At 48.3% G+C, this 21034-nt stretch overlaps 2 protein-coding genes and 1 long non-coding RNA gene across 7 annotated transcripts in view; 1 reads left to right on the top strand and 2 right to left on the bottom strand.

Moving 5' to 3' along the window:
• MRPL1 (mitochondrial ribosomal protein L1) overlaps window positions 1-2988 on the bottom strand; it is a 37377-nt gene extending 34389 nt beyond the window's left edge. Inside the window, exons 1-2 of one of the 2 annotated variants that reach the window (XM_075929456.1) lie at window positions 2859-2988; window positions 1892-2000 (exon numbers count right to left, since the gene is read on the bottom strand). In XM_075929456.1, coding sequence (XP_075785571.1) covers window positions 1892-2000; window positions 2859-2892 — 143 coding nt within the window. In that variant the 5' untranslated portion in view covers window positions 2893-2988. Of the gene's footprint in view, window positions 1-1887; window positions 2001-2858 lie in introns of both variants that reach the window. The other variant, XM_075929457.1, reaches the window with a different exon arrangement.
• A 6582-nt stretch (window positions 2989-9570) lies between these two features.
• On the bottom strand, window positions 9571-17384 carry LOC112547555 (uncharacterized). Its single transcript, XR_003091321.2, has 5 exons — window positions 15309-17384; window positions 15089-15167; window positions 14329-14410; window positions 11892-11999; window positions 9571-10388 (listed from the first exon to the last, which is right to left on the bottom strand). It is a non-coding gene; the product is annotated as an uncharacterized LOC112547555 (long non-coding RNA).
• A 1574-nt stretch (window positions 17385-18958) lies between these two features.
• CNOT6L (CCR4-NOT transcription complex subunit 6 like) overlaps window positions 18959-21034 on the top strand; it is a 66618-nt gene continuing 64542 nt past the window's right edge. The window contains exon 1 of one of the 4 annotated variants that reach the window (XM_075929454.1): window positions 18959-19124. The gene's annotated coding sequence lies outside the window, so the exon portion shown is untranslated. Of the gene's footprint in view, window positions 19125-20302; window positions 20941-21034 lie in introns of those variants that run through there. The other 3 variants (XM_075929452.1, XM_075929451.1, XM_075929453.1) reach the window with 3 other exon arrangements.

Here is a 21034-nt window from a genome sequence, read left to right as displayed (position 1 = left end):
ATATAAAACAGTTTGGTTGAAACTGCATCTCAGTAATAAAACAAGTTCTTGTATAGCCAAGTCAGCTCATGAAATGTCAATCAAAACTGCACAGGACGTCCCACTTGCCCTGCCACCTACCCACTGTAAATGCAGGAGGAAGAGTAAACATAAATCAGAACCAAAAAGACTATTAATGAGGACTTGTTCTCAGTACTGGGGAAATCAAAGCTGTTGCAACTGATGTAGCAGATGTCAATTTAAGGGGTCTAGTGAAGACTAGGGATGCAAAATCTGGTTCAATCAGTTAACTGGTTTCATGGCAGGTTAACCTAATCAAGTCATCAAGTTCAGTTCCCTACCCTCACGGCAGGACCCAGTACCATCTAGACTCTAGACCATCCCAGAGAGATGTCTATACAACCTGCTCTTAAATATCTCCAGAGATGGAGATTCCACAACCTCCCTAGGCAACTTATTCCAGTATTCAACCACCCTGTCAGTTAGGAACTTTTTCCTAATGTCCAAACTAAACCTCCCTTGCTGCAGTTTAAGCCCATTGCTTCTTGTTCTATCTTCAGAGTCAAAGGAGAACAAATTTCTCCCTCCTTGTGACACTCTTTTAGATAACTCAATACTACTATCATGTTCCCTCTCAGTCTTTTTCTATCCTAACTAAACAAGCCCAATTCTTTCAGTCTTCCTTCAGAGGTCTCTATGCCAATATCTAAATCGTTGATGAAAATATGTTTAACTGATTAACCAACTAAGCTGGATCCTACATGGGGCTGCCGCCTCCCAGGGCCTGTAGATTTTTGGGGCCCCCTAAGCTCTGCGGTAGGTCCAAAAATGAGGGCTGCATCCAGCCCACGGGCTGTGCCTGACAGTGGGAGGAAGCAGCTGTGCCAGAATATTAATGCAGGGAAGCTCTGTCCCTGGCTTGCAGGTTATACCCCCATTACTCCCTTTGGCCAGAATTCCTGGCCAATGGGAGTGATGAAGGAGGAGCCTGCGAGCCAGCACAGGATGGCACAGAACTACCTGAGCGCCTCCCCATCAGGAGCTACACCAGATAGGCATCCCCCAAGTGCCTTCATGACATTGTCCATTTTTCAAGGTTTTTGAGAATGGAAGAGCAGAGAGCAAATAAAGGAAGAAATAGATATAGAAGGATGAGTGTTAGAAGTATGTGAACATAAGAACGTAAGAATGGCCATACTGGATCAGACCAAAGGTCCATCTAGCCCAGTATCCTGTCTGCCGACAGAGGCCAGTGCCAGATGCCCCAGAAGGGGTGCACAGTGGGACTAAGAGGCAGCGGGGCTGCCCCGCAGGGCTAGAAGTCCAACCACAGGACTGCCTGGTGGTGGGACCAGGAACACGGGAGGGGGCTGCCAGGTGATGCGGCAAAGAGCCCAGCAGCTCTGCTGCTGCCTGGCAGAGCTCCCTGCAGAGGCTGGGAGGCAGTGGTGCTACCCAGTGAGGATGAAGCCCAAGCGGGGTTGCCATCCAGCGGTGCAGCTGAACCCCAGAAGGGGGGCTGCCCTGCAGGGCAGGGAGCCTGTGATTGCGATGGCACGGCTGCCATAGTGAGGCTGTATGGGAAGCCAACAGGGAGACTGACATTGAGGCCATGGCTGGGGGGACTGGTGGCAGGGGAGGAGGTCATAAATAACCTTCCCTGGTCCAGCAAAATCCCTCATCCAGAACCCGTCAGGTCCTAAGGTGCTGGACCAGGGAGGTCTAACCTGTAATATTGTAGAAAAAGAATTTGCTAATTTGTACTAGTGATAGGTCCAATTGAACCTTTTATATCAATATTCAACATATTATTAATGCTTCCAAATTTTAAAAGCCATTTTTATTATCCACAACTACAGAAACCACCTGCAAGAATAGAATAAACACTCACTTTGCAGCAGCATAGTGTCTAATGGATAGTGCTGTGTTTCCAAGGCAGGGAAATACTGAAGTACGTTTATCAATCCTGGGGAAAATATAGTTGGGAAACTGAGCCAGAACTGTTTGAAAACACACAAAAAATACATGTATTAAAGTCTGTAACAGTCATGTTCCTAAATTAGTGATAGAAATGTAGCCGTGTTTGTAGCTGAAACAAAGTACAGGACTGTGCAGCACTTTAAAGACTAACAAGATGGTTTATTGGGTGATGAGCTTTCATGGTGACAATTTTCTTCCACTATTTGATCTGAGGAAGTGGGTCTGGCCCATGAAAGCTCATCACCTAATAAACCATCTTGTTAGTCTTTAAAGTGCTGCACAGTCCTGTCTATTGTTCCTAAACGAGCCTGTGTTAGGGTAGTGATTATGGGTGTCTTTAAAGCTGCATTTTGGCTTCACGCGTTAAGCTATTTTTACAGCTCTCCCCTATAGCTTTAGCATAAAAGCCAGCAGCAAGGCCACCAGCGCACTGCAGAGAGGTGCGGGGTCGCATGTCAAGCCATTTTCACAGTCTCGCCCCCGGAGGGAGCAGAAATGGGGTCTCCATGACACATGCAAAGGAGGCCAAATGGCTCTTGCGAGGACCCGCGCGCGCCCCCATTCATCGGGCCGGTTTCCAGGGGGGGGGGGAGGGGAGTGTCGCCGTGTCCATAGTGACCCAAGGGGCCGGGCTCATCAGTTAACGGTCACGCTCACGCGCCGGCTCCCCTCCCCCTGCTGCGGGAGGGGAGGGGGTGTGCGTGCCCGCCTTCGAACCCCGAGGGCCGGGCAGGCCCCGCTGCTGCTGCCGCGAGCCACCAACCGCCAGGCCCGCGAGCCCGAGGGGGGGGGTGGGTAAAGTCACCGCGCGCCGCCGAGAGCGGAACTCCTGGCTGAGCCCCTCCCCCGCCACCGCCGCGAGCAGCCCCCGCCCTCACCTCTCCGCAGGCAACCGCCGCCGGGCGCCGCCATGCTGCTGGGCCGCGCGGCGTCACGCGCAAAGCGGTCCGGCTGCCGCGCGGCGCCCAGGAGGAAAGTTCCGGGCGTCGCACCCGTCCCCCACCCCCCCCCCACACACCCCACCCCACCCCACCCCACCCCACCACCACCCAAACCCTGCATGGGGGCGCGTGGAAGCATGGGGGGGGGGGGTCAATGGGAGCTGTCCCCGCTCCAGCCGCGGCTCTCAGCGTGTTGTTTTCTGAGGGATAAAAGCGCTGGGCTTGCGGGCCTGTCTGCTCTTAGCAGAGGGCCGGGCTTGTAGCTGTGGATCGTTTATAGTGGAGCTTGCCCCGCTCCTAGAGCTGGAAGGGACCTTGCAGGGTCATGGAGTCCAGCCCCCTGCCGTCACAGCAGGGCCAAGTGCCATCCCTGATGAATTTTTGCCCCAAATGGCCTCTCCAAGGATTGAATGTATAACCCTGGGTTTAGCAGGCCAATGCTCAAACCACTGAGCTATCCCTCCCCCCCCCCCAGACTAGGGATATTTGCTATTGTGCAACCACATGAAATCGTAATGGTTACGCAACCATTCGATAGGCCCTAGGGGCAGGACTGGCAGCCAGTGCACTTCCGGACCCACTCTCAGGGAACCTGTTGGCATCCCATGCTGCCGGCTCTATTAGAGGCAGCAGTGTGGGTGGTAGCAGCCCCTGGCTGCTGCGAGCTCGGACCCTCCCCTCCCCCAGTGGAAAGTGACTGCTCTGTGACATGCAGAGCAGCCTCTGTTGGTGGGGACCCGGGGGGGATGACCGCATGCAGGGAGGTGGCACCATAGAGCTTCCCCAAGCACCTGCTCCTCTCCCCCCCCCCCCGGCCCCCGCTGCCTCTGTAGGAGGAAGCAAGCGGGGGGCAGGCAGGTCCACGGAGCTGGCACGCATGGGGAGTCTGCTTGAAAGCCATCTCCCCACACGTATCGGCTCCAACTTGCCCCCCTCACCGTCCCTGTTGCTGCTTTTCTATGAGGCAGCAGTGAGGCAGGGGTCAGGCAGATCCAGTGCTCATGGGGAGTTGACTTATAAGCCAGCTCCCCCTGGGCAGCAGCTCCCACTGCTTCTGATACAGAGGCAGCAAGGGGGGAGAAATACATGTAGCTTTCTACACTTGGATATCCCTAATCCGAATCCTAGAAATCAAGGTGCCAGCCCAGGAAGTCCTGTCTATAGACAGGACCCTGCACCAGTTATTTAGTTTCCCTGTAAATTTGGGCTAAGACTTCTTTGCCTCACAGGGCTGGCATGAGAACAAGTTCATTAAGTTCATTGATGTTTGCCTATTGCTCGCTTACCACAGCCATAGGAACATGTAACATTGGTCTACAATCTTTTAGAAGTCGTCTGCTTCAGAGATAAAATGTGCTATTTATTATGTATTTTGATGTGCTGAATTCAAATATGACAATTAAAACAACTGATTGGCTACTGTTTCCAATATATTTTACGTTTTTACATTTTACATCTATGTATATTGTGTAGATAGTAGAGTTTTAATCATAAATTGTAAACCTAGGTCTTTTCATGTGTTTATGGTTGCTTTACATGATAATATTTCACCTGTCCTGTTTATGTAACACTTTAAAAATCAGCAAAAGGGTTATATAAATAAAATTTATTATGAAACAAAAGGCAAAAAACTATTATGTACATAGTTTAGTCCTATTCAGTGTCTACTCGGCGCTTCTTGGCTTGTCTCTTGTATTCATTAAATGGAGCATCTCTTGTCACTGTCCAGCAATAGTCTGCAAGCATTGATGGGCTCCATTTGCCCTGATAGCGTTTCTCCATTGTTGCAATGTCCTGGTTGTTGCCGGCACACAGTGCCCGAGGGAGCAACAGCTGGGTTCATTGCCCGGTGCGCGCGCTCCAATAAACACACCGGTGTGGAGAAGCAAAAAAAAAAAAGTTTATTTGAACTCTCAAATAGGTGCCAGGAGACTAGACCTCAGATCAAGCACACCAACATAAGCAATATTTTGATGTAGTGGGAATTTCTTGCACGACTATCCCATTCGCAGAGAAAACAGTTTTCCCTCCTTATATACCCAAGTTGTTTACTTGCAGGAATATAGTGAACTGTAGCAAGTTTCCCACGCTGGGACATGTTCCTCCTCCTCCCCTTCTACAGAAACACATCTGAATTCTTCTTCTATACCCCTGATAGTAACTAGACAACTTCAAGGTCTTGCTGTTCCCAGCTGTTAGCGAGCTAGAGAAAAGTTATGTCTGGGGGGGGGGAGAAAGAGGGGAGGGGGCTTTTAGGGTGCTTGGGCCTAGAGCGGGGGGGCTTCATCGATCCTTATGATCTTCCACTCCCCCGAGTTACCTAGGATCATGCCTAGTGACCCCAACATGGTGAAATCGCTCGCTGTGCTCATCACTCACTGCTCGCAGTTCGGTGGAAAAAAATCTAGATGAGAGTGCAAAAAATGTATCTTTAGTGACATGTTGCAATCAAGGCTTTTGTATGCCTTGAGGAGGTTTTCCACCAACAAACTGTAGTTGTCTGCCTTGTTGTTTCCAAGAAAATGTATTGCCACTAACTTGAAGGCTTTCCATGCCGTCTTTTCCTTGCCATGCAGTGCATGGTCAAATGCATCATCTCGAAGAAGTTCACGAATCTGAGGACCAACAAAGACACCTTCCTTTATCTTAGCTTCACTTAACCTTGGAAATTTTCCACGGAGGTTCTTGAAAGCTTCTTGTGTTTTGTCCATGGCCTTGACAAAGTTCTTCATCAGACCCAGCTTGATGTGTAAGGGTGGTAACAAAATCTTCCTTGATTCAACAAGTGGTGGATGCTGAACACTTTTCCTCCCAGGCTCCAATGACTGTCGGAGTGGCCAATCTATCTTGATGTAGTGGGAATTTCTTGCACGACTATCCAATTCGCAGAGAAAACAGCAGTACTTTGTCTATCCAGTCTGCAGACCAAGCAAGAGAGCAACAACCTTCAAATCGCCACAAAGCTGCCACTGATGTTGGTCATAGTTTATGCACCTCAAAAGTTGTTTCATGTTGTCATAGGTTTCCTTCATATGGACTTCATGACCAACTGCCATTATGCAGCAAAACATCCATGATTTCTAGGAATAACATGATGCGATTCATATCATGTATGACGCAATACCAGCTTCAGATTGCATCATTCATTGTTTTGCCTAAAAAGCAAGTACTGTCCAAACCCAGTCATAGATTTATTCATAGATCCAGTCAAAGATGTATTTTAGTCATTTCTGGTTTAAATTGAGATCCCTTCCCTTTATAACTCACTTATCCTCCGCCATTCACCAGTCAAGGGTCATATATACTGACCCAATAGCATATCTTGAAAACTAGAGCCAATCAACAATTTTAAGCATCATTTTCATTTCAGTGACCCAGAATTAGTAAAGTTTGACTATATTTATTTCAGAAGCATTTTGGCTGTAGAGCAGATAGAGAAACCCTCCCATGAGCTGTGGGGATGAGTCAGTCCTGAGGAGAATTTCAGGCTTCACACTTTTCCATCATAGCTGATCTGACACTGTGTTCTTGCTTGTAAGGGCAGAACCATGCTATATCCCTGCTTGGAACTTCTAGGGACTGTTTTAATATAAATAATAACAACATTAAAGAGATGTGCTCTGGCCCTGAGCTGTATCTCACTGCTTAAACACAACAAAAGGTATAATGCAAATGGGGCGATTATATTTTATGTGCCTTTGTGGTATAGCTGTGTTGGCTTAAACTATTTTAAGGTTTAAAATTGCTTTCCTAATTAACTATTAAAGCCTAATTCTTCATTGTGGAGTAGAATCCCTTACTCCCTGCTCTGGTTAATAACAGTAGTTGGATTTTAAAATGAAAGTTACACACATGATGTACTAGGTCCCAATCCTGCTATTAGGTCTGTGTGCAATGAGCTCAGAGTCAAGGTCTCAGTTTGCACTTAAGTGATTGGTTTCTACTAATGACAACACATGAATTAATATCTTTAGTCACTCATAACATAAGAGTACATCTCTGACTTTCCAGAGAGATTCATATTTATATTCTGCAATCAAGCAATTTAGAGTATGTGAAGTAGATTCACTGGCCTTAACCTTTCAATAAATTCTTTGGGAATATGTTTTTATCTATCCTTATTTTTGCTGTGATTTGCATTATTCTTTAAATATATTATGATTGCGTTCTCTTGGTCTTCAACTATGAGCCCTTCACATGCCTTCTTACCAGTTAGATCACAGATAAATGACTGGAAGCAAAATGAGGGATATGCCAAAATTAGATGAAGGTGCTCAAAATAGAGCTTGACCATTTCTTTTTACTTTTAAGAGGAGATATTTTCATTACATTAAAAGAACTGATTGTCTATTAAACTGACAACAGTTTCTCACCTTGAAGCACAGCTCTGCCTTGAAAAATAACTAATAAAAGCAGCTTCCTCTTACTCACTGATCTGTACCTTGTGTGCATTTAGTCACATCTGCTGACTTTAGTGATAAAATAGTAATAACGATCTTGCAAAGACTGCAGCACTGTGTAAAGTTATTCATGTTCTGACACGTTTGCAGAAATAGGGTCTCAGTGGTTATTACCTTTTGCTCCTTGAGCGCTGTAGAGCCAACACAGCTGAAAGAGAGGAGTTGATTTCTGTTTTTTCTTTTGCATCATCAACAGAACTTTTTACTGGGTTCCAGGCATTAAAGGAACTGAACAGATGTCACTAATGGCCAGGGCCCTTACAAATTCATGGCCATGAAAAACACGTCATGGACCGTGAAATCTGATCTCCCCTGTGAAATCTGGTCTTTTGTGTGCTTTTACCCTAGACTATACAGATTTTGTAGGGGATACCAGAGTGTGTCAAATTAGGGGATCTAATCTAAAAGGGAATAGCAAGGGGGTTCTATTGCCATCCTTACTTCTGCATTGCCTTCAGAGCTGGACGACGAGAGAGCAGCATCTGCTGGCCAGGTGCCCCGCTCTGAAGGCAGTAGCCTGCCAGCAGCAGCACAGAAGTAAAGGTGGGAATACCATGCCATCTTTCTGTGTTGCTGCTGGTGATAGCTCTACTTTCAGTTCTGGGCTCCCAGCTAGCAGTCACTGCTTTCCAGCTGCCTAGCTCTGAAAGCAGGACCGCCATGTGGGGATGTAATAGTGTAGTTGATTAACCAATAAGCAAAAGTTTATGGGTTAATGCTGACTTTAGCATAGACTACTTGCATTCCTCCCCCGTAAATTTTTTAGCAGACTGGCCAGCAACCTGACTCAGTCCTGGCTCACACAGGGTCTGGGACCTACCCCCACTGTGGCTCTGCATTTAAAGAATATTAGGAGACAGGTGGGCAGGCTGCCTCACTCAGTTCTGGCTCACTTTGGGTCTGGGAGCTCAAACCTCCCTACCCCAGACAAGGCTACTGCTGCCCCGCACTGGATGACAGGGAGCCAGTCTGCGAGGGGAGCTGGTTTTAAAACTGGCTCCCCTTGCAGACCAGCTACTGCCTGGCACTCTACGCTGCTGCCTCTCTATCCGAGGCAGCAGTGTGGAGTGACAGAGGGCTTCTCAGGAATGGGGCTAGAGCACACTGGCTGTCAGCTCCACCTCCGGGGACTATTGAATAGTTGAAAAACTGATAAGAATTCATGAGGGTAAATCAACTATTCAATTAACTGATATTTAACATTCCTACCGCCACCAGCAGTGATTGCAGAAGTAAGGATAGCAGTACACAGGGGCAGCCCGTGAGTATAGGCTGACTTGGCCGTCGCCTAGGGTGCCACCTTCAACGGGGCGCCCGGGATGCCCAATGATGACGTCACGCCATTGAGGGCCTTGCAGGCGGGAGCACCGATCATGCTTTCTGCCTCGGGCGCCAGCTGCTGCAGCCCGCCTCGGGCCACCCCTGAACCATAACCCTTCCCACAATAACTTTGCAACTCCTCTGGGTCAGTATCCCTACAATTAAAACACAATGAAATTTCTGTTTTAAATAGCTGAACTCATTAAATGTATTATTTTTTAAATCCTATGATTGTGAAATTGACCAAAACAGACCGGGAATTTGATAGGGTTCTACTAATGGTACATTTTGGCCTGTGAAACTTTTATTACAAATGCTAATGCTTGCAGAGTAAAGAAGCCAGACTGACTTTTAGGCTATGTCTACACTCACGGCTTCTTGCGCGAGTAATATGCAAATGAGGCTAAGCGTGGAATATCGCTGAGCCTCATTTGCATATCTAATGAGCCACCATTTTTTTCAGAAGAGGCTCTTGCGCACGAAGGAGCGTCTACACTGCCCCTTCTTGCGCAAGAAAAACCCTCTTGCGCAATGCTGTTACACCTATTACTTTTCAGGAAGAACGGCATTGCGCAGGAGGATTTTTCTTGCACAAGAAAAATGGTGAAAAAATGGTGGCTCATTAGGTATGCAAATGAGGCTCGGCGATATTCCACGCTTAGCCTCATTTGCATATTACTAGTGCAAGAAGCCGCAAGTGTAGACATAGCCTTAGAGTTCAAGTTGAGTTTGCAGGACCAGCAATTAGAAAGTCATCTTTTTTTGTGCATAAACTCAGTATGTTAGATATTGAAGACAGTGAAAGAAAAAATGAAGAGTCTCATCATCGTATACATAATCACTTTTTCTGTTAGAACACTTTAAACTTCTGGAGATTTTTTATTAAAAATAAACAACTCCACACACATGCACAGCAAAGAAAACCCAAAAAACCCCACCACCACAAGTGCTTATAACCACACAAAACTTATAACCAATAGAAAGACATGAGGCAAAGACAACATTAACATAGCTGTCACATTGAAAGAACCCCACTGATTATGATTTAGGATTTTTTCATCCCTTAAAAGGGTTTTTTAGATAAAGTCTTTAGCCCCAATTTGTTTTTGTAACTAAAGTTTCATGTTGTGTGACAGGCTATCTAATAGAAGTCTTCAAGCCATAACTTGCTAACTTCCCACTGTTTTGCAGATGGTCCTTCCCAAGTTGTCCATAAAAATAAGATGTGATTGATGAGTAATACTGTAGTCCTCATGTACATAAGTGTTCCTTATTTAAACACCATAAGGAATTTACTATCAAGACCCTGAGATTTAAATAATCAGATGAGAGTGATACAATTAGAGCAACAGATAAGGAAGATAATTTTAGAAACCACATGTTAGATGGACCTGGGCAGCATAAATGTATTTCACAACATCAGAGCTCAGATGCCCCTTTATTCTGTCAATACTGAGAAGAATGGGGGAGGAGAAGTTGCAGCACATATATACATGGCTGATTTTCAAGTCAGCAGATATTAGAGCTGGTTGAAATTTTCCAACATTTTGACAAAAAAAGAGCAAGATACTATTTTTATAATAGTTCTTCAAATTCTTTGATCCACTCTAGTGCTTACTCCATGACAGTTCTTACATTCACACTGTGGTTATCAATGTTCCTAAGTACTTTCTTCATCAAAAGTTTTCTGAAAGCATTAAAAAAAGTATATGTATAAATCATGCTATTTCCAAAGAATTCTAAAAAAGCGAGCTCTGTGCTTTATGTTATAAGCACTTTTCTGGTTTGTCCTTATGCTTTACTCATCTCAGCATGTATAACTCTGTCTCTAACGATTTCCCTCATTATTTCCCCAGTACTGAGGTAGAGATCAGTAGTCTATCATGCCTAGGAACAGTTTGCTCCTCATTTAATGTTGGTTGTCCTTTGGGACAGCAAAAACATCAGAAAATGAAGAAACAGTTTCTCTCTATATATTTTGGTATTAGCTCTTTGTGTTTTTTTTGAGTTTGTGTAGAATGTAGTTGTATATCACCGATTAAATATCCAAATGTATTTTATATATGGGTGTTTGAAGAAAGTTAAATTACAGTTTTGTATAGCTTCTTTTAAATAAGAATTGTCAGGAACACCCATCCCTGTTTTTAAAAGTGAGTTAAACAATTATGGGGGTGGGCTTATGCCCAAACTGACAAAAATAAGTTGAAACAATTCTGTTTGCTTTAATTCTTCACTATTAAGATGGATGCATTCAATGAAGAGCAGGTTATACTTCAGATTTACAAAACTTATCGACTTTCCCATACAACATTTAACTTTTTTTTTAAACATACTATTTTCATTTTTTTCTGTGATGTTAATTGTTGAGAAAAACTGAATTCACTATTTTAAAAATTTCAAATAACAGCAACAATTCTTTGCAGTATCTTTTCTCCATAATTCTCAACTATACTTAATTTTGAGTGACGTGCAAGTTCAACACCCAATATGGCGAATTCTGATGTGAATTGTTGAAAATAAAGTCTTGTGAAACTGAGTTTAAGTTTATCTACACCACAGGAAGAAAACCTACAGCATTTTAAACACTAATAATTTTTGTTCATTCCTGTTTGAATATGTCACACACATTTTATATCAAATTTTGATAGTTGCCCAGCTGCTCCCAGGGCAGACAGGCTTGAATCCATAACCCCAAATTTAGGGGGCTAAGATGTCATCCATTAGGCCACTAGAGGATCCAGCCCAGCTCCCTACCTTCAGCTGATGCTAGCTCCAACCCGGGGAAAGTTGGTGGTGGTTACCTGGGAGCAGCAAGGCAGCTACTACTAGCCTCCAGTAGCCTAATGGACAAGGCATCAGCGTGTGGAGCCTAGCAGGGTGGGTTCAAGTTTCTACCCCAGGAGCAAGCCAAACAGACACCACCATTTTCCTCAGAAACAGAAGCTGCAAACAGGGCAGGAGCAGTGGTATAGCTACTACCAGCTTGCCCAGGGCTAGAGCTGTCACCAGCTAGAGGTGGGATAGATTCCCTCCAGTGACCTAATGGATAAGGCAGGAGTGGGCGACTGGGCCACAGGAGCATGGCCCTGGGGACAAACCATGACAGTCAGATGGGGGCTAGACAAGTGCAACTGTGGCCAGCTGGAGGCATCTGCCCCTCTTACTAGCCTAGCTTGGAGCATGCACTCACCTCCTACAGCGCACCCTTAGCCGGCTCTTTAAATGAACAGAGTGGCCCAGCCAGCTCCTGTCAGAGTGCAGCCGGTCCTTACCAGGGCGAACCACCTTACTTTCACTTCTGATTAAAGGTGAAATAGACAAAAAAGAGACCATCTTGACATGAGTAATTATTCGTAGGATTACCAGATGGTTTAAAAAAAAATACCGGACACACTTGATCTCAGATGCGGGGGGGGGGCCTGGCCAGGAGGGGAGCGAGGCTGGCCGGGAGCGGGTTGGGGGGAGCAGGGCTGGCCGGGGGAGATCAGGGAGAAGCAGGGCTGGCCAGGAGGGAGTCGGAGGGGGCAGGGTTTTCCGGGGGGGGTGTACCAGCTGGCGGAGCGGGGCTGGCCCAGGCGCACATAGATCCCCGGGTGCTGCCTGTCTCATGCACGGTCCCAGCAGGGCACACGGGCGAGTCCAGCTCCGGGGATTCCATCCCGCCCCGGGCCCACCCCCCTCCTCTCTACAGTGTAGTTGCGTACTGCCTGTCTGGCAGACGCTCACATACTGATACTCATGATAATAATACAACTTACTTAATTAGAAAATACCGGACATTTATATGTCCAGTATTTTCTCATTTTTTTCCCCAGGCAGAAAGCTCAAATACTGGACTGTCTGGTTCAAAACCAGACATCTGGCAACCCTAATTACTCATTTTTTAAAATTTTGAATTAATTTTTCATTTTAATTAAAAAATTTGCATGAATTTTGGGAATGACAAAAGACCCATAATTAGTTCTAGACTGAGCTACATTTGGCTTGAGAGCCATAGGTTGCTGACCCCATGGCTATTCAAAGATGTAGGCAGGTCCGCAAGCTTTATGTTGTGTGTGTGCTGCAGGGAGGGCTGGATCATTTGTGACAGCAGGCATCCTGTGCTGACCTGCTAAGTGGGACTGAGCAGAAAACTACATGACCAGGAGGAATGGATCCCCCTCCACCTGGGCCAGAGTCCTTCTGAGCTTCCCCACAGGTAAGCTGTGGCCTGGGCAATTGTTTTTTTTTGTTTTTTTTTTTACTTGTTCAAATTCTGTGATGGTCAGGCCAGGGGGAGCGCTTGGTTGGGGAGGTCAGTGATCTTGAGTGGGGGGAGAGAAGGGTATGGAGGGAAGAAAGAGGGACAAGGAAGAACATGGTGGCAAGGAAGAGAGAAGTTATTGGTAGAATAGGTCTCAACTCTTTTCAGTCTCAACTGTTTTCAGTGGTTGGGAGATTAAGTTTGCCTGGTGTGAATAGGGCTGGGGATTTGGTTCCTTCACCCCCGGAGATATTGAGTCTGCCAGTCTGATAACATAAAGCTGGCACCAACGTGCTGCTTCAGTGGGACGTTTACTTTCTTGGTTCTGTAAGCTGAATGGGTTAAAGCAGCAGCCAGCCTGTATTTTACTGGCCTGTCCTTTGGCAATTCTTATTTATTGTCTGAGGTGCTTACTGCTGTTGAAACAATCAACATAGGAAGCTCTCAGCTTGTTTGTGTGATGGAGTGAAAATGAGGTGGCAACTGTTGCAGTCTGATTCTACAAAAGCGTTGAGGAGTCCTGTGGCACCTTATAGACTAACTAAAGTGTTGGAGCATAAGCTTTCGTGGGCAAAGACCCACTTATGCCAGCTGAGGGCGAGGCCTGATATTTTGTTTGATTTTGTGAACAAATGACAGATTTCTCAATTAGCTTTAATGGGTGCTTGCCATTCTGTGTTCCCCAGGATCAATGAGAGGGGTTTGGGTGTTTGCAAGCTACCTGCATGTCAGCTATGAGAGTGTATAACAACCCTGAGACTGACATTTCTTATTCCCAAATTTAGTGCTTTTAATGTACCTTCTGCATGTCTGGTACAAAACATGCTCCATTTTTTGTTGAGAAAGAAATTGTAAAAAAAAAAAAAAAAAAAAAAAAGGAGGTTTTTTTCAAAAATAATTTGCTTGGGTTCAGGGATTTGGCAGGAAAGGGACAAGCACGCAGTGAGCAGGGGCACAGGAAGACAGGAGGGAGACAGTGGGAAGGGGTGGGGTCTGGGCAGGGAAGCTACTGCCTCCTCAAGTGGAAGCTTCACCAACTGCCCATGATGGTGCCTCTGAGTCTGTTCCCCCCTCAGAGAGAGTGGTGCCGCCAGGGCTTCCGCTCTTGGAGATAGCTGCCTCACCCTGTCCTCAGTGATCAAGGGTTGCACTTTTCTAGGGAAATGCTGTGGGGTTGGGTGCAAAAGGGAGCTTGGGGTAGGAGACTAGGATGCAGGAGAGGGTGTGGGGTCTGAAAGGGAGTTTGGGTGAAAGAAGGGGTGGTGACCTAGAGAAGGGGATTAGAGTGCATGGTCTGGGAGGGGTTATGGATTCAGGAGAGTATTCTGGCCTGGGAGAGGGAGTTGGGGGTGCCAGAGGCAAGCTCTGGCTGGGAGGTGCTTACCTAAGTAGTTCCCAGCCAGCAGTGCTCTCAAATCTGCTTCGTGCCTGCCATCGGACCCCTAGCTGGCTGTTCCATCTCTACACTGGGGTGGGGGCAAGAAAAGGGGCTTGTGCACTGTCTCTACTGCAAGAAAAATCTTTCAGCTTCTATTGGACAGAACCCTGCTAATAGGAGCTGATAGATTGCAAGGTATGGGGGCAGTGCAGAACAATTTTTCCTCAGTTCCCATTGGCCAGTTTCTAACCAATAAGAGCTGAGAGATTTTGGTGGGGGCAGCACACTAAGCCTCCCTCCCTTCTTCCCCCACAGTCCAGAGAGCCAAAGGGAACAGTTAGCCACTGTGAGTGTTGCTGCTCCATGTCACAGGCCAAATCTTGCCCACCCTGTCTGAGAGCTTTATCTCACTCTCAACATCAGTCCATGATAGCTTGGCCCCCTCCCACAAGCTCTCCATGATGCCATTGCTCCCTCAGCCAGGAACCCAGTCTTTAGACCTTCAAGGTTCCAGAGACATTAAACTGACTCTAGGCCTAAAGCTTTTTCTTATAGGCCTTCCTAACCCCTGATTGGCCGCTCCCTCTGCAGTCAGTCCGGCCTCCTCCATAGGACTTCTCTATGGTCTTTTTATGGGGCAGGTTATGTCAAAGCCACAAGCCTCCATCAGGGCCTGCTTCACCCCATCACAAGCTTTCACATACACAAATACTTTTAAAATTCCGAGGTGATTTTTGTAGTCTTTAATTTCTTAGCATATTCATACCTTTAAATCCCCACATTAGCACACAAATACTTGGAAAAACATGTGCTCTGAAGATCAACTGACTTGTGGTCTCTCTGATCTAGGGTAGAGGGGTAGAGAACATCAAAGCTATGTTTTTATGTTATTTGACCTCCTCTTGATCCCATGATAATAATTCACTATATACACCACAACTGGAGGAAAAAAACACCAAGTAATTTCCCCCCTCTCAATAACTCACCTTAAATCGTCTCAGCAATAGCTCTTATGCTTTTAAAGGCTGTCATTCTTCAAAGTGATTTCCTGTAGTAAGAGGGCACAATTTAAATACTACACTTCTATTTGAAAATTCTGACCTGCTGTAGTTACAAAAAACATTTAAGATGATTGTAGAGGATTGAGATTTCCCCTCTATTTCTGCCGAGTTTGGACATTTGGATAATACTTCCTTCTGTTTCTTGGCCTGTACTATCACAGTTGTTTGTGCAGGCCTTTCAGAGAACACCAGGGGAGAAAAATAGCACTCCAGAAAATGTAGATTTGCACTAAGCAAATCTACAATCAACTCTGCAACTCCAGGACAGGTGCAGATTCTGACATTATTTTATAATATATGTATGTAATTGATTAAATATTAAGTCCCTGTTGTCTCTCGTTATCCCCATTTTACAAATGGAAAAATGGAGGCCCAGAGCAATAAATGACTTGCTTATGGTTATTGTCACACAGGGCCTGATTTGCCACTGCTATGAGCTATGTGTTGCCATTGTCAGTGGCGTAAACTGAGTGCAAAACTACTACCAGTCTGACTTGCAGTGTGTTTTGTTTTTCCGTGACGGCTTTGCACAGAGGTAACTGGTGACACAAGCTGCAAGAGCAAGACTGCAATGCTCCCAGTGAGTCTGTAGGAGGAACAGGAATCCTGGCTCTCTCTCCCCCAACAGTGAATGCACATTCACACACACACAGTGGGATACCTTCCCCCAATACATGCATGTATGCACACTCACAGCAGGATACAGTGTGGTTCTTCTCCCCCAGCACACACACAAAAGATGCAACACTCTTCCCTGCAGTGCACGTGCACACACACACACACACACAGGGTGTGATATCTCTGCCCGTCAATGCACGCACACACACAGGGTGTGATGTCAATGCAAACACACACAAGTAGTGATACTCCCACCACCCATGCTCACATACATGGGCTGACATTCCCCACACCTCCCCACTGTGTGTGCATGTGCACACCCACAGAGGGTGTTATATCCCTACACCCCCCAGGTGCACGCGCGCACACACACACAATGCAATATATTTGCAGTGTGTTATACCCAGCACACACACACACATTGTGATATCACCAGCACATACATATACGCACACATATGTGCACACAATGTGTTATACCCAGCACACACACATTGTGTGATATCCCCAACACACATATACACACACACGTACATGCATGCAGGGTGTCATATCACATCCTGTATGTGTGATGGGCATATCACAGCCTACGTGCACATATGGGTGTGCTGTGGATATCACACAATGCATGTGTGTGTGCTGTGTATAACACACTGTGTGCACACATGCACGCGTGTGTGTGCATGCTGGGGATATCACTCAGTGTGTGTGTGCCCATGTGCTGGGGATATCACACTGTGTGTTTGTGTGCATGTATGTGCAGGGGACATCATACTCTGCATGCACATAAGTGTGTGCTGAAGATATCACATTTTATGTGTGTGTGTGTGTGTGTGAGCTGGGGATATAAAATTCTGTGTGTGTGCATACACTAGGGATACCACACCCCATGTGTGCACTGGCTGGGGATATTTCACTGTGTGTATGTCTATTAGGTATAGCACATCATATGTATATGCACCCATGTGCTGGTGATATCCCCAGCGCGTGCTCGCACACGCACACGCACACACACACACGGTGTGATAACCCCCAACACACACACACACACACACAGTGTGATAATCCCCAACACACACACATACACAGTGATATCCCCCACCGCGCGCGCACACACACACACACGGTGTGATAATCCCCAGCACACACACACACACACACACACACGGTGTGATAATCCCCAGCACTCATACACACATACCCACACACACACAGTGTGATCCCCAGCGCACACACACACGCACGGTGTGATCCCCAGCACTCACACATACCCACACACACACAGTGTGATCCCCAGCACACACACACACACAGTGTGATCCCCAGCACGCGCACACGTACAGTGTGATCCCCAGCACGCGCACACACACACGCACACACACACACAGTGTGATCCCCAGCACACACACGGTGTGATAATCCCCCCCCCACGCACACGGTATGATAATCCCCAACACACACCCACACGCACACACACAGAGTGATCCCCAACACACACACACACACACACACACGGTGTGTTACCCCAGCACACACACACCCACATGGTGTGATCCCGGACACACCCACACGGGTGATCCCCGGACACCCCCCCCACACAGTGTGATCCCCCAGCACACACCCACACACACACACCCGGTGTGATACCCCAGCACACACCCGGTGTGATACCCCAGCACACACCCACACCCACCCGGTGTGATACCCCAGCACACACCCACCCGGTGTGATACCCCAGCACACACCCACCCGGTGTGATACCCCATGTGTGTGTGTGTGTGTGTGCTGGGGTATCACACCGTGTGTGTGTGTGTGTGCGCGCACGCTGGGGTATCACACCGGGTGTGCGCTGGTGTATCACACCGGGTGAGTGAGGGTGTGTGTTGGAGTATCACACCGGGTGGGTGTGTGCGTGCTGGGGAGATCCCCAGCACACACGGGCGCACACACACACACACACGGTGTAATACCCCAGCACACACACACACACACACACGGTGTGATACGCCAGCACACGCACACACACTCACACACAGGGTGTAATACCCCAGCGCGCGCGCGCACACACACACACGGGGTGATACCCCAGCACACACACACACACACACACACACACGGGGTGATACCCCAGCATGCACACGCGCACACACACACACACACACACGGGGTGATACCCCTGCACGCACACGCACACACGGTGATACCCCAACACACACACACACACACACACGGTGATACCCCAACACACACACACACACACACACACACACACAGTGATACCCCAACACACACACACACGGGGTGATACCCCAGCACACACACACACACACACACACACAGTGATACCCCAGCACACACACACACACACACACACACACACACACACAGTGATACCCCAGCACACACACACACACACACACACACACGGTGATACCCCAGCGCGCACACACACGCACACACACACACACACACAGTGATACCCCAACACACACACACACACACACACACACACACGGTGATACCCCAGCGCGCGCACACACACACACACACACACACACAGTGATACCCCAACACACACACACACACACACACAGTGATACCCCAACACACACACACACACACACACACACACACGGTGATACCCCAGCGCGCGCGCACACACACACACACACACACACACACACACACACACAGTGATACCCCAACACACACACACACACACACACACACACACACACACACACACACAGTGATACCCCAACACACACACACACACACACACACACACACACACACACGGTGATACCCCAGCGCGCACACACACGCACACACACACACACACACTCCCGCCCCCGCAGGCCCATCCAGGCCAGGGCGCTGCGCGCAGGGGGCAGGGCCGGGCCGGGCGGCGGGAGGAGGCGGAGACAGGGCCCCGCGCCCCGCCCCGCCGCTCTCGCCGCCTCCCCCCGGAGTAATCCCAATATTTATCCGGCAGCAGGCGCCTGCGGCCCCCCGCGCCCGGCCCCGCCCCGGCCCCCTCCCGGCCCGGCGGGCCGCTGCCTGCATGTCTTGGCCGCCCTCCGCGCCGCCGCCCAGCCCCGCCGCCCCCGCGCGCTGGATGCAGGTGAGCGGGGCCGGGGGGAGGGGGGGCGAGCGCGGCCTAGGCGGGCCCGGCTGCCGGGGCGCGCTCCCAGGCCCGGGCCTGCCCGCGGGGGACGGGGCTCGCGGCGGGGCGGCCGTTGGCGTGTGCGCGAGCCCGGCCCCGGCCTGGGCCCCCCGCGCGGCGCTGGGGGGCGGCGCGCGCGAGCTGGGCGCCTCTTGTGTAAACACGTGGCCCCGGCCCAAGGCCCCGGCCCGGCCGCGCGCTGGGCTGAGCCCCGCTCCGGGCCTGGCGCTTCCCACAGGGGCCGGGGAACTTCCCGCAGCCGCCCCACTGGCCTGTGTCCTGGCCTGAGCCGCAGCCACTTTGCCCCCCGGCTCTGCCCTCCCCGCCCCCCCTGAGAAATGGGACTTTCCCCAGCGCAGCCCGCCAGCTGTCACCGCTTCAGCGCCTGCCCGGGGGGCTCCGGACGCTTTGCCTGGAAGTTTGTTCTTGCCTGGCCCTGCAGCCTCCCAGGGGGGATCCTGAGGCGAACAGGGCTCCTGAGCGTGGGGAAATGGTAGCAACCCTGTCAGCGAGCCACACGGAGTAAACCAAGGCAGGTCCTGCCCTGCAGAGTTTACTACTGAGGCAGTGACAACGCAGGAGGGTAGCTCAGCTAAGCAGGTGGGAGGACGAGGTAGCAATGAAGGACCAGGGTCAGTTAGGCTGCAGTGTAAACATAGCCTATGTCAGCATTACTTCAGTTATCCAGGAGTGTGGGGGGGGAAAAAAACCCTCTCCCTGTGTGACATTACCTCACATCCGCATAAACGCTGCACTGTGTCCATTTGAGAACTTATCCCCCCCTGATATAGCTGTTACTGCTGCCCCAGAGGTGGTTTTGTCATGCTGAGCTCCTGTTGACACATAGGCTGCGTCTAGACTGGCATGATTTTGCGGAAATGCTTTTAACGGAAAAGTTTTCCCGTTAAAAGTATTTCCACAAAAGAGCGTCTAGATTGGCACGGAGGCTTTTGCGCAAAAGCATCCGTGCCCAGTATAGACGCGCTTTTGCACAAGAAAGCTCCATTTTAGCCATCAGGCTTTCTTGCGCAAAAAATTAAGGTGCCTGTCTACACTGACCCTCTTGCGCAAGTATTCTTGCGCAAGAGGGCTTATCCCTGAGCGGGAGCATCAAAGTATTTGCGCAGGAAGCATTGAATTCTTACATTAGATCGTCAGTGTTCTTGCGCAAATTCAAGTGGCCAGTGTAGACAGCTGGCAAGTTTTTGCACAAAGTCTTGCCAGTCTAGATGCACCCATAGAGTCTTCACTAGATGGGATGCACTGGTACAGTTGCAGCACTGTGTAGCCATAGATGAGCTTGCTTAGCTGGCTATCAAGCACAAAAACTGTCAGGAGAATTCAGAATCCGTGTAGTACCCAAGCTATTTTTACTTTTTTGAAAAACTAATTATATCCCTTTACACAGAAAACTCGGCATATTTTGTTAAAATATTTCCATTCATATTAGATTGTGGAGCATTCTATTTCCAAAACATACTATTTACAACATTTAAATTTTGAGCCTGAAAACTAACACAGTGGGTTTCTTCCTTTTTTGAGCCCCCTGAAAAAATTTGAATGGAGGTGTGGACTCTGTAGACACTGTTCTGCAGACATCTTCCTGAAAATTGAATCTTCAGGAGTGATTTGGTGGAGGCTAAGTTAGTCACTTTTTAAATTTACAGGGGGAATTTGTGAGAAGGTCATGGAAAAAAGCACAGAGGTGTTTGTGAAAGATGTTGACTAATGAAGTAAGGAGTGGCAGAGTGGGTGCTATAAGATAGTGGTTTTGGTAAGTAGGCATGGGTTAAATTATAAACCACCCTTACGATCAGTCTAAAGGAGTGCATATTTGATGCTATAAGGGGGGAAATTGGTGTTCCAAC

Source organism: Pelodiscus sinensis, chromosome 5 (genome assembly GCF_049634645.1).
Source record: "Pelodiscus sinensis isolate JC-2024 chromosome 5, ASM4963464v1, whole genome shotgun sequence".
Lineage (NCBI taxonomy): Eukaryota > Metazoa > Chordata > Testudines > Trionychidae > Pelodiscus > Pelodiscus sinensis.
This window is presented reverse-complemented; position numbering and strand designations above follow the sequence as displayed.